Below are 17,429 nucleotides of genomic sequence, written 5' to 3'. Positions count from 1 at the left end.
TACAGAGGAAAAGTTAAAGAAAATATATTACAAAGAAAAATATTAAATATTAAATAATTAATATCATTTAATAGTAAATTATTAAAAAGAATCAGAGGAATATTCACAATTGCATTGAACATAATAGGTAACTCTGAACAATGAAAGTATATAATAGAAGTTAGTATGATGAATGTGGTGTTTAAAAATCCATAATAAATATTAGTTCATTCAGTGGATAGTGCTAGGTCAATTGGCTGACACTTTGTAATTAAGGTAAAGTTAACTCTGTACCATATACTATATACCAAAATGAATTCTAAATGTATGGAAAAGTATTAAGTATAAAAACAAAGACTATAAAATAACTCAAAAAGTAAGGTAATCTTTGTCTGAGTTTGGTATGACAGTTGATTTTTAAACATTCTAACAAGAACAGGAGCCACTAAAAATATAATTTGTTTAACAAATATTTATTAAGTGCCAGTTTATATGCCAAGCACTGTTCTAGAAATTAGAGCTGCAGCAGAGAACAAAAGAGCCCAAATTCCTTCTGTCGTGTTAGTTACTTTCTGGTAGGAAGAAGGAAGTCAGCGCATGAAACTTGGAAATGAGTCTAATCTCCTGAGTGGCAGGTGAGAATTTTTTTTTATCACTCACAACATCTTCACAAGGTGATTAATTAAAACCCTATTATCTTTGTGGTTGGAACCCTTATTTGCTCACTGAAGTGAAAAAATAGTTTAAGAAATAGAATCATAAACATATATATGTGTGTATACATATACATACACACATATACACATATGATTTAACAGTTTTAAAATATAGAACAACTACATAAGTAAATATACATCAATTCACCAACGATTTTATCAACATCTCCACTCCACTGATCTCCTCTTCGTCCTCTTCTGTTCCTACCCCCATCATCAGGGCAAACTGTCACCATTTCTAATGGTCTAGGAAGTGTCAGTGCTTATGATATCACTGTAAAAGGCAAGTTAAGGAATGAGACAGACAGCCAACCATCATATTCCATCATGTCAGATTACTGTGTGGGTAATTCAATTTTGGAAAGTTCTTATCTTTTTTATGTATTATCTAAAATTTCGTAATTTTAGCTGTAATGTTAACAGTGACCTTCTGACAGTCCCATACGTTAGGCATTCTATATGAATTCTTCTAATATTTAGCTTGCTTTCAAAATGCTCAAAAAAGATTCACAAATATTATTCGGTTCTTTGAAGGGAGGGAGCCTCAGGACTATTTATAAAATAACTAGTAGGGGATTTTCAGCCTTGTGGAAGGAAAGCATGTCTAGAATACGACAAAATGAAAGATAGACTCAGTTATCATCTTCTCTTCAATATGGTAGACCACAGTTCTAATTGGACATTAGACAAAACGGTGATAAATTATAATAATAGCCAACATTTAGAATTTTACATATACTTCATGATCAGGTAACTATTATTACTATTACTTAACAGAAAACTAAAGCAGAGAAGTTTTGTTTATTTTCCTAGGAAAGGAGTTGGCAGGAATTTGAATCCAAACAGTTCCGCTCCAAGGCTCACGTTAAGTATCATTGTGTGATGCTGCTCCTTCAGAAGATGAATTCTTCTTTGACTTAGAGCTATGCAATTTTTGCAGATTCTTTTCTGATATCCAGAGAGATGTCTCATTTCCTTTTTCATCCACAGCAGTGGTTTTTCAAACCTGGATGCCCATTGGAATCACCTGAGGACTTAAAAACATATATACTGATGCCCCACCCCTGGCCAATTGAAACAGAGTCTTTGGGGTGTTGCCTGTACATGTGTAGCTTTTCAAAAAGCTCTGTAGGTGGTTCTAATGCGCAGTGAAGGTTAAAAACTCTAATGCGTGCAAATATGGAAATAGGGAATAAGATTAAATAGTTAGTGCAGAGATAGCATATATGATAAATATTTGTCCACCACAAGAAATAATGTTTCCTAAAATATGTCCCAAATTTAAAAGAAGAAACTTATGAATAACATTATGAGTTCTGAGGTTTTCTTGGTTTTGTTTTGTTGCTACTTGTTTCGAATTTACACAGCATTCATAGTCATTGCTATCACCAATGAGGTCATTATTATTCTCATTTCCTCTCACCTTCCTGCCTCAGTGTCATTATTTTGTTAGGTTTATTATGCCTATATTGTCAATAATTATAACACACATTCTATTCTGTTAGTGTTCCATTATGTGTCATTTTACCTACATTTAAATCTCCATTTTTAATTATTTTTGATTCACTTATCGGATGGCTGGATTTCATAATTATTTTGTTTTTCTAATTAGCATTTCAAGGGTCTCATCTCTGAGTTCTCTGTAAATGTCTTAATTTTATTTATATGTGAATGGCATCTTGACTGAGAATCAAATTTGGGACTTACTCTTTATTTTTCTCTGAACTCTAGAGACAGTACTGCGTTGTGTTATACCTGTAAAAACAGCTTTGAAAAGCTGAGATCAGCCTGATAACTCTTCTCCTATAAGTGAATTGCTTTTTTTGGCTTTAGACTTTTTTATATTCTCAAACTGAGTGAGAGTGTGAAACCCGTTCTAAAACATTTCCTTTGTAAATTTGACATTTATGGTATTTTCTTGTACTCCTTTTGAAGTCTAAGATATTGGTTGACACTGAGACATGAAGAGACTTTTTCTAACCTTCTATTGACATAGATAATCTTGTATTATACCTAGTCTTTTTCTTACTTAATCTTACACAGGGTACATTCAACATTTCACCAATAATTATGATATTTACTATAGGATTATTTTGCAGATTATGTTCTGTAATTTATATCCTCTCTTTGCAGTCCTGGCACAAATTCAATTTTGCCATGATAGCTTATCTTTTTTTAATACCTTGCTAGAATTAGTTTACTAATATTTTAATTTTTTCCTTCAGTTTACGAGTAATAATTTATAGCTATTTTCTGTACTTTTTAGTTGTTATAATTTTATGCAAACCTCAACAATTACTTGGAAAACATTCCCTCTTTTGTAGACTTTGAAAGAGTTTCTATAAGAGTGAAATTGCTTGTTTCTTAAATTTTGTAGAATTTACTGGTAAAGCCATCTGGACCTATTATTTCTTTTGTGGGATGATTTTAAATAACTACATCAACTCTTTAATTGTTATAAGATTATTCTTATTTTGTGTTTTCCACTGAGTGAGATTTTGTAACACATTTTATGAAATTAATGAATATAATCTAAATTTTAAAAATGTATTAGCATAATAGTATTCATTGACTATTGTATCTGTTTTCTTATATGTAACTGCTGTAATTATTTTCTTTTTTATTTTCAATATTGTTTTCTTATGCCTTCTTTTTCTTTTGAGAAAGATTAGCCCTGAGCTAACTACTGCCAATCCTTCTCTTTTTTGCTGAGGAAGGCTGACCCTGAGTTAACATCCATGCCCATCTTTCTCTACTTTATATGTGGGACGCCTACCACAGCATGGCTTTTGCCAAGCAGTGCCATGTGGGCACCCGGGATCTGAACTGGTGAACCCCGGGCCTCCGAGAAGTGGAATGTGCGAACTTAACCGCTGTGCCACCGGGCCAGCCCCCCTTCTTGTTTTTTTTAATCAATCTTTCTCCATAGTAATTATCACCTTAATACAGAAGATTCTCTACTTTCTTTCCAGTTTAATGCTACGCTTATATGAACGTTCTACTAAGTATTATATGCGTTACCTCAATCTCATGTGGCTCATCTTATATTTATTATATGTAACTGATCTTATAATTATTTAGAGTTCACATATCTTCGTAATTCAACTACTTCTAGAGACAAGATGATTTCTGCATTAAAGCATATATTACATTGCATTTCCAAAGTGTTTTAAAAAACAATTAAAAATGTACTATGTTATGGGGCTGGCCCCGTGGCCGAGTGGTTAAGTTCGCGCGCTCCGCTGCAGGCGGCCCAGTGTTTCGTTGGTTCGAATCCTGGGCGCGGACATGGCACTGCTCATCAAACCACGCTGAGGCAGCGTCCCACATGCCACAACTAGAAGGACCCACAACGAAGAATATACAACTATGTACCAGGGGGCTTTGGGGAGAAAAAGGAAAAAATAAAATCTTTAAAAAAAAAAATGTACTATGTTATCTGTTTGAATATGGGCGCAAAAATACTAGCAAACAGAATGGAGCAACACTTAAAGAGGATGAAACAAAATTAGCAGATGAGATTTATCCCAGGAATTCAAGATTGATTGAACATATAAATACCAATCAGTGTGATATACCATATAGATAGAATAAAAAGGGGGAAAAAACGAACATTTCAAAGGACATAGCAACGGCAAAATCACATATCTAGCAAGAGACTTGTACCAAGAATATATTTAAAAAAACACATAATTCAACAACAAAAAAGCAAATAACCCAATTAAAAAATGAGCAAAGGATTTGAATAGACATTTCTAAAAGTTAGAAGATAAGCAAGTGGCAATGAGCACATATCTAGCAAGAGACTTGTACCAAGAATATATATAAAAAAACACATAATTCAACAATAAAAAAGCAAATAACCCAATTAAAAAATGAGCAAAGGATTTAAATAGATATTTCTAAAAGTTAGAAGATAAGCAAATGGCAATGAGCACATGAAAAGATATTCCATGTAATTAGTCATTAGGGAAATGTACAACCAAACCACAATGAGATAGCACTTCACACCAACTTGGATGACTAAAATTTAAAAAAAGAAAAGAAAGAAAGACAGACTGTAACAAGTGTTGGCAAGGATTTATGGAAATTGAAACGTCATATGTTGCTAAAGAGATTATAAAATGGTACAACCACTTTGGAAAACAGTTTAACAGTTTCTCAAAATGTTTAAAATAGATTAATATTTTCCAACCATTCCACTTATTGCTTTATTACTCAAGATAATTGAAAACATGTTTACACAAAAACTCCTATATAAATGCTCATAGCAGCATTATTTATAATAGCCAAAAAGTGGAAACAATGCAAATGCCCATAAACTGATGAATGGATAAACAAAGTGTGGTATATTCATAAAGTGGAATAGTATTCAGCCATAAAAAGGAATGAAGCACTGACATATACTGCAGCCTTTAACCTTGAAAATATTATGCGAAGTAAAAGAAGTCAGTATAGAAGGATGCATACTTTATGGTTCCATTTCTATGACATGTCCAGAATAGGCAAATCCAAAGTGGTAGAAAGTAGGTTAATTTTTCCAGGGGATGAGAAAAGGAGGAAATGAGGAATGACAGCTAATGAGTCTAGAATTTCCTTATGTGTTGATAAAAATATTCTAAAATTAGATAGTGGTGATGATTGCACAACTTTGTGAAAATAATAAACAATGGATTGGACAAAATTTATGATATGTGAATTATATATCAATAAAACTTTTATAAAAATGTATTGTTATAATCATCTAAAATATAATTTTATATAGCAATTATGAAATTCATAAAAATAAGTGAATGCACTTATTCCTTCAATACATAAAATGATTCAGTTTTGTGTTTAACAGCCATATCGCTGATTCATAATACTGATTAGGACCAGCATTTTTATTCATATTTTAATATTTCTGAATACTTGTAGTGATATAATGTAAAAACAGATGAAAATATAACTTCTAAATTAAAAATTTTAAAAGTCTTAGGAATGTCACTTGAACTTTCTGGTTCCTGGCAAATGAGGACTAGATTAGACTTCTGGTTCCCTCTGAAAAACAACCCTAGACCAACACTTCTCAGACAGTGCTGTGAACATAAATCACTTGGATATTCTGTTAAACCGTTTTTTATGTTTTAGTAGGTGTTGACTGGGGCCTGAAATTCTGCATTTCCAACAAGCTTCCAGTTGATGAGAGTGCTGCTGGTTCACATAGCGCCTTTGGGTAGCAGAATCTTAGAGGGAGTATAGAAGAGAGAACAGCTGGGATAAAGGAATTAATATAAAAGCAGAGAAAATCCTTGGCACACCTAAGGCTGTGGTAGACTGTGGGGGCGCTAGGCAGCAGCCTTGGATATGAACGGCAGGATACACGCGTGGGCTCAGAGATTAGAGAAGAGCTTTGAAGTTTGGTTCTTACCTCTTCCCAACATTGTCCTGGAGAATTATTGCCGTCCTGTTCACACTGAGAGCCATGTTTAAGCAGCAACAGCCCATGCCAACTGGTGTTCAGCAAGTAATATCAAAGTTGCGATGGGTTGAACAAAGATAGGTGCCGCTGGTTTCCACTGAGGGAGGTAGAGGACTGGAAAGAGCTTTGCTCCCCCGCTTAAAATAACAAAAACAGTAAAAGCCATACAAACAGCAAATGTTCAGTTTTTTAAGCTCCGCTAGGAAGCTGAGGCCATAGGGCAACAAAGTGACCCACAGTCCAAGGAGGAGTATATGCTCACAGGCAGAAATGGGATGATTACAATTGGCTACTTGTGGTAGAGATGGCTAGACACTGGTAAGAGTTGAGTTAGAGTGGTTGGTGAACTGGTAGAGGCCAAGTGTACACTAGTGAGAGAGTGTGAAGTCCCTCGGGGTCACAGTTAGAGGGGAGTCTGCATCCTCTTGTGGGTTTTTACTCCACAAACCTCACTGCTTGCTCACAGAAATGACTGGAGTGAGTCTGGAGAATATGCCCCTTATAGTGCAGACCTGGGGAAGGGGCAAGCAATTTGCACAGACTCCTATGTTCCCTCTGGAACAAAAGCTTTACTCTATGGGAAGAAGGACAATGCTTACTGTCATCCTTAGGGCCCTGGTGAAAACTCATTGCAGCTGCAAAAAGAAACCTTAAAAACAAATAAATAAATAATAATTAAACCACCTTTACTGCTAGGAAAGGAACTGGAATTTGACACGATAGTTAAATAAAAGATCCCAAAGAATGTACAAAAAAGCTGCTAGAACTAGTGTATGAGTTTATCAAGGTTGTAAGTTTTATGATCAGTATACACATAAATTCTATTTCTATACAATCGTAGTAAACAATGGGATTTGACATTAAAAAATATATATATAATTTACCATAGCACCATAGAATAAAATGCTTAAGTATAAACCTAAGAAAATATGTGCATGATGTATGTGCTGAACACTGGAAAACACTGATGAGAGAAATCAAAGAGGACCAAATAAATAGAGAAATATGCTATGCACATGAGGTTGGAAGACTAAACATTGTTAAGATGTCAAATTGATCTATAAATTTAAGGTAACTCCAAAGAAAGTCCCACTACACTTTTTAAAATATATATGTATATATAAGTTAGTTGACTATAGAATGCATGTGGGAATTTTGGGGGTGATGGAACTTTTCTGTATGGAAATGTGGTAAGTATACGATGATGTATGTCTCAAAATCCTAGAAGTGTACGCCACAAAGGTAAATGTTAGTGTATGTCTGTATTTTTTTAATCAACCAAGACAGGGAAGTAATCCAGGCTGGAATGCAGACTGTGATAAATTAATCTAACTGCATTACAAATGTTTGACAACCTCACTGAGTGTAATGGTGAAGAAAGGAGCTGACTTTCTCTTTTGAAAACAGTGTCGTGACTGCATACTATACAACTAAAGACAAAAAGAACTGTGCACACACATCACTCTACTTTCTTACAGGGGTATGGGTTTGCAACTCTGAAAGTACTTTGTTATGTATACTAGGGTTGAACAAATAAGTAAATACATTGTAGATAATGAGAGCCAGGTTTTTAACTGTTTGAGAAAGAAGTTAGAAATAAGGAAAGGGACAAGGTCATAATGAATCCCGTGGTGCTGGATTGTATTTGGAGGAGTTGAAAGTAACAGTAGAACGCTTCGTTTTTGCTCTATTGTTATCTGTTCATTACCCTCTAGTTAGGAGATTTTTCATTAGTTGTTTTGCTGTTATTGGTGTGATCTTTCCTTGACAAGATGTTAAATTCTTTCGGGGGAATTTCTACCCCTTCTCTAATGTCGATACAGAATGAGAATGGGATGTTTATAGGACACGGTCTATATCCGCTGCTAACGGACTGATTCACTATCAACTTAAAAGGCTAGTAAATTGCCTTTTTCAGATTAAAGTTAGAATTGCTTCTAGTTCATAAATGAGAATATTGGCTACAAAAGTGAGACCCTTTGGTTTTATTAAAAGCCATGGGTGGCAAATACACGTTAAGAGAAGCACATTTAGGTTATAATTATTCAGCCAACTAGAAATGTGCATTTTAAAATCACTGCTTTAATTCTGTCGCATCTTAAATCAGATAGACAGTTATTTATAGGTTTCTATTAGGAAAAAATGCTTGAAAAACATAGTGCAGAATGTTGTTTGCTGTGTATTAGTTGAAAATTCCTGGTGATCTTTGTTTGCCAGCTGATTTTGCAATAATGTGCTATAGAAATCCTATAGGAACGTTCAGTGTTGTGGCATCTCAGATGAAAAAGTACCAGATGCTGTTTCTGTGAGGTATCCAGGACATCTGTGGTTCCAAAGAAAACTCATTCTTCCAGTTCCAGATGTAAAGCAGTCCTGGTTTGTGAAGTGAATGTGCTTGTCATGAACATAGCCCGTCATGGTTTCTTCTTCACAGAAAATGGGAGTCAAGGGATTCAGGGGGATTTATGAGGATCACCAGTGTTTTCCCTTGTTTTCAGATAAGAAATCATCTCAAACCATCAAGAATCTAGGCCCTTTGGAAACTTTTTAAAAAAGTAAATGTCACATTCAACATAGCAATAATTTCCAATATTTAAATCACTCTCTCTCCCTAATAGAGGGCAGTCTTTCAGATATTTACTAAATAGCCAGATACTTTCACTTTTTGTTCCAGTCTCAGTGTAGTAGTCATTTTGGTAACTGAAAATTCCTTTTATTACGCCTCTGTCTTATATTACCTTTTATAGGTCAATTCTGGTTTCTTTAAGCTGTAAATCTCCAACTCCTTTCACATATTTACTCTACATGGTGAGGAATTTCTGCAACTGATAGGGAAACTGTCACTAAAACTTTAGAGTTACAAGAAAGCCCCTGCCTTCAGAGCCTCCTTACCCATGTTGGTGATCATTAATGAAACATTTGGACTCCCAGGTACTCAACAGAATGAGTAATTTTGAAATCCGGACTTTTCTTCCATTACAATGTGGTAGTATAGTCTTCAGAGTGCTTCAAATAGAAATAAAAGAGACTGCTTGCAGTTGTTTATAAAACCTTATAGATATATTTCATGGTATTAACCTTCTGAGGTTTAAATTTTCTCTTTATTTCCCAAATAATGCTTTTTCTTTTCCAAAAAAAGACAAAATTTTCTTTGACTATTGCTCAGATTTCCATAAGATATCTTTCTGGAAAAATAAAACTATACTGTCTCTCTCTTTTTTGGAACAGGTGTTATTCCCTCTGAGAGATGGATCATAAATTTTGACAAAGACCTTTTGGATGGGCTTGTTTTTGCAACACTGTTGGGAGCCTATTGCCCATTTTTGGTAAGAGCGATTTTTTATGCGGAATGGTCATCTAATATTTGAAAGAACTTAGTAATTAAAATTTGAAGTATTTTCTGAAAACTGACTCTTTTTTTTTTAAAGATTTTATTTTTTCCTTTTTCTCCCCAAAGCCCCCCAGTACATAGTTGTATATTCTTCGTTGTGGTTCCTTCTAGTTGTGGCATGTGGGACGCTGCCTCAGCATGGTCTGATGAGCAGTGCCATGTCCGCGCCCAGGATTCGAACCAACGAAACACTGGGCCGCCTGCAGTGGAGCGCTCGAACTTAACCACTCGGCCACGGGGCCAGCCCCTGCAAACTGACTCTTTTAAATGTTTTAATTTTAAGTCACACCTGAATCTGCATGGCTAGTGTTCTCTTTTTTGTTTATTCTTGTATTTTGATTACAATAATCTACTGACAAATGTTAATATTTAAGTGATTCTTTGCTGAACTACAGAGTTAAAAAGCAGTAATATTTATTCCATTATTAAAAGGTTTGATTGTCGTCTTTTCTAGATTGAGTCTCATTTTGTAAATATGTACACACAACCAAAAAGTTGTGAACAGTATCTGCATAATTGCCTGATTATTGTGAATGTTCTTCATGAAATTGGCTTTGACATGGACATACAGGTGGGTGTTGATATCACACATTCTATAAATGTTTTATGAGTTTTTTTCTTATTTTTTCCAGCTTTAGTAGGTTTGATTGGCAAATAAAAGTTGTATATATATTTAATTCTTACAATGTGATATTTTTAGGTATACGATGTGATGTTTTAATATACATATACACTGTGATATGATTACTAGAATCAAGTTAATTAACACATCCTTCACCTCACATAGTTATCATTTTTTTTTTTTCCTATGGTAAGAACACTTGAGATCTACACTCGTAGCAAATTTTAAGTATACAGTCCAGTATATTATTAACTATAATGATCATGCTTTACATTACATCTCCAGAACTTCCTCATCTTATAACTGAAAGTTCGTATCCTTTGACCAACATCTCCCCATTTCCTCCATCCTCATCCCCTGGCAACCACTATTCTACTCTCTGGTTCTATGAGTTTGACTTTTTTAGATTCCATATATAATTGAATCCATGCAATACTTGTCTTTCTATGTCTGACTTATTTCACTTAGTATAATGTCCTCTGAGTTCATCCATGTTGTCACAAATGAGGTGATTTCCTTATTTTTATGACTAAATAATGTTCCATTTAGTATTGTGTCAATTTGGTACCACATTTTCTTTATCCATTCATCCATCGCAAGACACTTAGGTTGTTTCCATGTCTTGGCTATTGTGAATAATGCTGTGATGAACATGGAGGTGCAGATCTCTCTTTTAGTAGTGAGTTCATTTCCTTTGGATATATACTCAGAAGTGGGGTTGCTGGATCATACAGTTGTTCTATTTTTAGTTTTTTGAGGGACCTCCATACTGTTTTCCATAGTGGCTGTAACAATTTACCTTCCCACTAACAGTGCTCAAGAGTTCTCTCACCACATCCTCACCAACACTTGTAATCCATTGTCTTTTTGATAAGAGCCATCCTGACAGGTGGTATCTCTTTGTGGTTTTGATTTATATTTCCTTCATGATTAGTGATATTGAGCACCTTTTCATATTGAGTACCTGTTGGCCATTTGTATGTCTTCTTCAGGAAACTGTTAGTTGACTCCTTTATAATATTCCTTTGTTCATAAATTGTAAACCTAAATTAAAACAATCTTTTAATGGGATATTGCTAAAATGTGGAAATTGAAATATGACTTCATAGAAATCTACTGGATATTTTTAAATATGTATAATTATGTACATCCAAGTGTGCATAATAAGACAGTAGTTGTAGTTATAGGTCCAGTTTTCTTAAACCACAAGAGTGAAGCTTGAGTGCTTTATTAATATTACTCGAGCTCTAAAATGAATTAAAGGAGCAGAGTTGTTTGAATATGGATGTTGTATTATCATTTTCTAATTTAGTAGCAAAAAAGAAAATTTTTCACTTTGGTCTTGAAATAAATATTTATGTAGGGATCACAGTGGCAATATACATCTTTATTGTATTTGGACCTCCAGGTTATAATTCCATCTGGCCTTTCACATCAAGTCCTCAATAGCAATAATCAAAAGCATATTATATCCTTATCATTTTTTGAGCCCTTTGTTTGTTAGTTTAGAGTAGTGAAATAGCTTAATAGATGATTCCTGGCTTCAAAGACTATACAAACTCATTGAATTATCAAGATATGTACATGTTAAATGATAATATACTATTCATTTAATTGTCAGTGTATGCAAAAAATACAGAATTCAGATAAGGGAAGAGGTTATTGTGATCTAGACTGATCGACCAAAGACTGTGAAGGAGGCAGGACTTATTTGGGGTGTTGAAGGGTGGATTGGATTTGGATTGGTGGTGGTAAGAGAGGAAGATGTTTACTCAGAGGAAATGACATAAACAGAATGTAGAATGTGAACAAATGGTATACATTAAGGAAACTGTGTGACTAGGTTGCCTTAGTTGAAGTTTTGGATTAGAAAAATAGACATAGGCATATATAAGGATCTTGGATATCAGTATAAAGATTCAGGAGTTTACCATATGGGTATTATGGGAATAAAAGCATTTACTCTTACAACAATGGTCAGAATGGACTGAGGAGAGAGATCGGAGACAGGGAACGCAGACCAATCAAAATGCAGTTTCAACTGGTCAAGGAGAAAGGTGTTTTCTCTACTCATGTCATTTTAATGAGGACTTAAAATAATAAGCTGATGTAGGAGGCATGGTGAAGTTTGCTAGACCTGGTGACCAGCCACAAAAGGAGGAGACAGGAGAAGGACCATTACAACTAACTGAGTTTTCTGTTCCGTGATGCAGAGAGACTGACCATGCTAGTGCCCACATATGGCTTGGTATAAAATGGTTCCTTACACCTGCTGGAGAAATAACATTTTACAATGGCTTGCTTTTTCCTTGTATTAAAGCCACTTGCATGTTAAAGTCACTTTGTACCAGGTCTGACATTTACATAAACATAATAAAAGATAGATATTAGATAAGATAGATATAATAAACTATAATAAAAGACTTTGGTTTGGAAGAATAAGAATATTCCAGTTCAGTCAGTTTGACAAATTGAATCTCCTCCACGAAAGACACTGGATAGACCCTACAAGGGGTACAGATATGGTTAAACCACACTCCTGCCTTCACAGATGTTAGCAACTAATAGCAACAAGTATATGAAAAAGAGCTGATGCAAATCAGATAGCAATTGCCACAGTAGACATGGAAACAATGAGCTGTGGGAATCACAGGGGAGAGAAATCGTTCTGATAAAGGAACCAGGATGAGGTGCATGAGACACTTGGTGTTTAAGGTGGGCCTTGAGAATTTCATAAGGGTTCACAAGAAACTTAAAATGTCTCTGTTTAGAAAACATCATTCATCATACACTTTGATTCTCTCCTTTGCTTTTCAATTTCCTCAGAAATGTTGACTCAAAATGTTTATTTTATTGTGTAGCCAAAAAATATTTTAAAAGATGAGTATCTACTACATAAAAATGTAGAGAAGATGTCAAAGATTTGATGAATGGAGAAATTGACAGTTAACTTAGCAGATAATTACCAAGCTTTTACCAGCCAGTTCCAATTCCCTAACTTTTTACCAGCCTGCATGTACCAACCATATTAAATGACAAAGTTTAAAAATAGCACCCTTAAATTAACTTAGCCATAGTGAATTAATGCTGATGCTTAGCACTGGTCCGCATTTGAATCCTGTGAAATTCACTACTGGACTTATTTATTAAGGCTTAAGTTTCTTATTTATTATGTCCTTCTTTGAAACTATTGAATCAGCTGGATGAGTTTCTGTGCCAGTGTCACATCCTTTTGTGAATCCTGCCAGCTGGAATGTAAGTTATTACATATTCTCCCTTTCATGACGTGCTCTTTAGTTAAAGCAAAAATATTATGGGAATTGTTTGGACTCAACATAGAGTGTGTTTTTATTCCCTCATGTAGAGAGATGGATTTAAAAAAATAATAAATGTAATTAACGTTTATAGAGGCGGCACCACACACAATTCACTGCATAGTGATAGGAGCTAAGGGTGAATAGTTAATCTATTTTCCTGTTAAAAATTTTGTTTGTTTTTGTCAGCTTGGATGTTTTCAGCCTTAAATAACAGAATTCATGAATAAAAGTGTTTGAAAAATAAAGAAATTCATTATTTTACATAAGATGAAGTCAGGTGGTAGAAGATTATAGGATAGTTATTCAGTGTCTCAAAAAAGTGATCAGAGATTCATTTTTGCTCAGCCCTTCCCAGCATGCTGTGCACTAATAACCACAAAGTTTCTACTGAAATTCTCACGTAGCACCTTCACACAGCTCTTCTTGGGGCTGTTGAGTAGCACCTCTTCTTTTGCTTCTGTTTTCCCATAGGCTAAACTTTTCCCAGTGGTCCCACAGCATATTTCCCATTGCGTATCATTGACCAGAATTGCATCACATGCTTGTAGCTAAACCAGTGTTTGATAAAAGTAATGGGACAGCCACAAGAATTGAGATTCTTAGTAAAGAACAAAGGGGAAAATTGCTGTTGGGATGGCAATCAATAGTGCTCACTGTAGGATTACAGTATGTCCGTGGGTACTGCTAGTTACACTTGGTATCTAGTTTGAAAGCTGATGATATCTTGAAATCATAGCAGATTACATTTACCATGAAACTCAGGATCATCTCACCTCTTCTTGTTGCTGATGAGGAAACTGAGGCCTAGGGAAACCAATTGATTTAGTTAAGATCATGGCACTATGTAGTTGCAGGACTTGAATTTAGTTTAGCAGATTTCTACTCCAGCATTTCTCTCTAGTATGACTTTTTTTGTTTAATTCTCTGTCTTGTCTTAGTCCAATAGGAAAATACTTTCCCATCAGGGGGAAAAATGGACTAATACAATTGAAGTTCTTCTAGGTTAGACCTGTATAGAGAAAGTCATGATTATATCTTTGAAAGATATTTCACGTCTTAAACAAACCTAACTTATTTTAATATTTGGCTTTTTATTTTTTTATTGCGGTAAAATTGGTTTATAACATTGTATAAATTTCAGGTGTACATCATGATATTTTTGATTCCTGTGTAGATTACATCATGTTCACCACCCAAAGACTAATTACAATCCATCACCACACACATGTGACATTTGGTTTTTTAAACCTAGGATTGACTAAAGTATAATTGGTTTAGGTTATTTTTATTGAAATGTATCACCGAGAAAGGTAAGGATGTTTTTTTCTCTGGTTTTTCAGTCTAATATCCTAATTATCAAATGTATTTTTTCATTAAGATAATTTTTTTTCATTTCTAAATTGTTGCATTTTCGTCCTATTATATGTTTTTCAAAGATGTTTTGAAATAATTTTATATTGCTTCCTGTATATTTTATGCCATAGTCAATAAACCAGTGTTCAAAGACTTTTCTTGAGCCCAGACTTGACCCCAGAGTGTTCTGCCGCTGGTTCTACCCTTTCCCCAACAAACACATTTCCCGTCACCCTAGACGGCCCATAGGCTGGACCATCACACAAGGCCCAGGAGGGCTATTCTTCACTTTGTGGAAATTAAACTCTGTATTTTGTTTCTTAGTTTGTTCTTATCTTAAATAATTTCCTACATCTCTTGACTAACATTTTTATTGAAGAAATGTGAGACCACAGAATACTGATAAGAAACTTTGGAGTCTTGTGTTTCTCAGTTTTCCTCAAATCATACTTAATAGCAGCTTTCTACCCTGCTGAGACAGGCCGGCTCTCTTATTTTTACTAACAGTTCCCTCCCCAGGCGCCTTTATTGGTTAGCCTTTCTGCTTATTGATGCAACAAGAAAGAACAAACCCTTCTCTTCTCCCAAAGAAGGAAAAGAATGTATTTGAAAATGTGGACTCGAAGATGATCAGAAGGGCTATCGTTATTCTCTGATACCTGCTGCCAAACTTCAGTCAAGTGTGTTAGTTCCACATAACACATGAGGCATCCTCAGCTCTTGCACTATTTGCATTTCTAGGCCAGGCCCAGATCATTTTCACTTGCTAACTTGAATGTGTGCCGTTAATAGATCTTCATTTTATGGAAATGTAAAGAGCTCCCTGTACATTGCCAATGACAGACTTGCTTGTTTATGAGTGGTGTTTTACGTGTCTTTGAATCCTTGCCTTGGACCAATCCCAATACTCCTTTTCTATGAATAATTCTCCCACACTACCTCCACCTTTTTCTAGAAGATCATAGGCCCTATATAAACTGTTAGAAAAAATCCTTCTTCCTTCTGTTCCTGACTATTTTTTGGCCTCAATGCACATTCTGGCTATGTTGATTGTCCCTGCTGTTGTTCCTCTGTAATTCTGGATTTTGTCTCAAATCTGTTCCAACAACCATCACTAATTTATCTTGTTTATCATTATAATTACATTTTCTGCCTTATTATAATTTGTCTGTTCTGGGAAAAGTACCTCCCCAGCCAACCCCTGCCTAATCTGCCTGAATTGTTGCTCTTGTCTTATTCCTTGTTCAGAAATCAAGACCCTCACCCTGACAACCACACGCTCCACAATGTGGTCCTGGTACGCCTTAGACTTTTCTTCCAATACTTGTCCCTCCTTACCTTATGCATGATTCAGATTGTAATTCTTCTTTCCAGAGCGAATACTATACTGCCTTATATCCCTGCCCGGTGGTTCTTTGCCTTTCTGATAGAATGCACCTTTTTCTTCATGCCAGACAACCTATTTAAAATCCAAGCATTCTCTAAGTCCATCTCATGTGCTGCCTCCTCCCATGGGATTTTGCTTGAAAATCTCTTGCCGTCTTTTACCTCAGTAGTCTGTCTACTTCTCAGTCTTCTTTTACTGCATTATAGGATACTTTAAATCGGGGATGGCGTCTTAGTCACATTAGTCAATATTTCTCGCTCATAGTATTTTTCTGACCTCTGGCTAGTCTTTGAGGTTGTGAGGTCATTGTTCTACTTAGAACACAGCTAAGTCATCTTTTAACACTTAGGTCAAGCTTCTGATTCACAGCAATATTTTGCCTGCTGTGTCTACATTTCAGCGTCATTGTCAATCAGTAACATTTTAAAATGTTTTAAAGTAATTCAACAAGTGGTGTATTATGCTTTAGCTCTTTTTATGTGTTTTATCTGTATCTCCTCTAATTTATATTTCTCTTCTTTGAAACTAGGCCACCGACATCTGTGACCCTAATCCAATCCTGATGCTCATGCTTTGTGTCTACATGTACGAAAGCCTCCCTACATATCTCCCCAAGAAGGTGGTGCTCTTTCATTGTACTCTACATGACACGGTGCTGAGACGGGTAAGGACAGCTTTGAGGCCAAAATATATGGGGAGTTAAACACTTAAGAGGGGTTTTAGATATTTCTTTCTCAATCCGAAATTAACAAAAGTATCAATATAATAGGATAAGCCTTAACAAACATTGCTTCTCCTAAACCAAAAGTATAGCAGAGTAAAAGGGACACTTTTTGCTTAACAATAATCGCCACCTGCAGTGAAATGATGACTCTTTCATTCCATTGAGGAATGGGCTTTGAGGAGGTAGAAAATGAAAGTTAAGCCCTTTGAAGGAGAAATCCTTTCAGAAACTTGAACTCCATTTCATGTACAAGAGGACTGATACCCTAAGTGGAAACTTGTGATCAGAATATGCTTGGCTTTCCTTCAGGGAGCAGTTTACAGATCCGGATAGATTTTGTTCAAACGAAGATGTTGAAAGGGAAGTCCATAGTGAAAAGCGCTCCTCACCAGGGCCACCTAATTCCCACTAAACGAGTTTACATATGCTGGAGCTGCTAAATGTGTAACAGTGAATTTTTCTTTTTTTTTTGAGGAAGA

At 35.2% G+C, this 17,429-nt stretch overlaps 1 protein-coding gene across 2 annotated transcripts in view; it reads left to right on the top strand.

The window, feature by feature from the left end:
- CFAP47 (cilia and flagella associated protein 47) overlaps positions 1-17,429 on the top strand; it is a 431,185-nt gene that overhangs the window by 181,547 nt on the left and 232,209 nt on the right. For both annotated transcript variants that reach the window (XM_046672810.1, XM_046672809.1), the window contains exons 34-36: positions 9,385-9,482; positions 10,002-10,118; positions 16,756-16,890. In XM_046672810.1, coding sequence (XP_046528766.1) covers positions 9,385-9,482; positions 10,002-10,118; positions 16,756-16,890 — 350 coding nt within the window. The remainder of the gene's footprint in view (positions 1-9,384; positions 9,483-10,001; positions 10,119-16,755; positions 16,891-17,429) is intronic.

This window comes from Equus quagga, chromosome 10 (genome assembly GCF_021613505.1).
Source record: "Equus quagga isolate Etosha38 chromosome 10, UCLA_HA_Equagga_1.0, whole genome shotgun sequence".
Lineage (NCBI taxonomy): Eukaryota > Metazoa > Chordata > Mammalia > Perissodactyla > Equidae > Equus > Equus quagga.
This window is presented reverse-complemented; position numbering and strand designations above follow the sequence as displayed.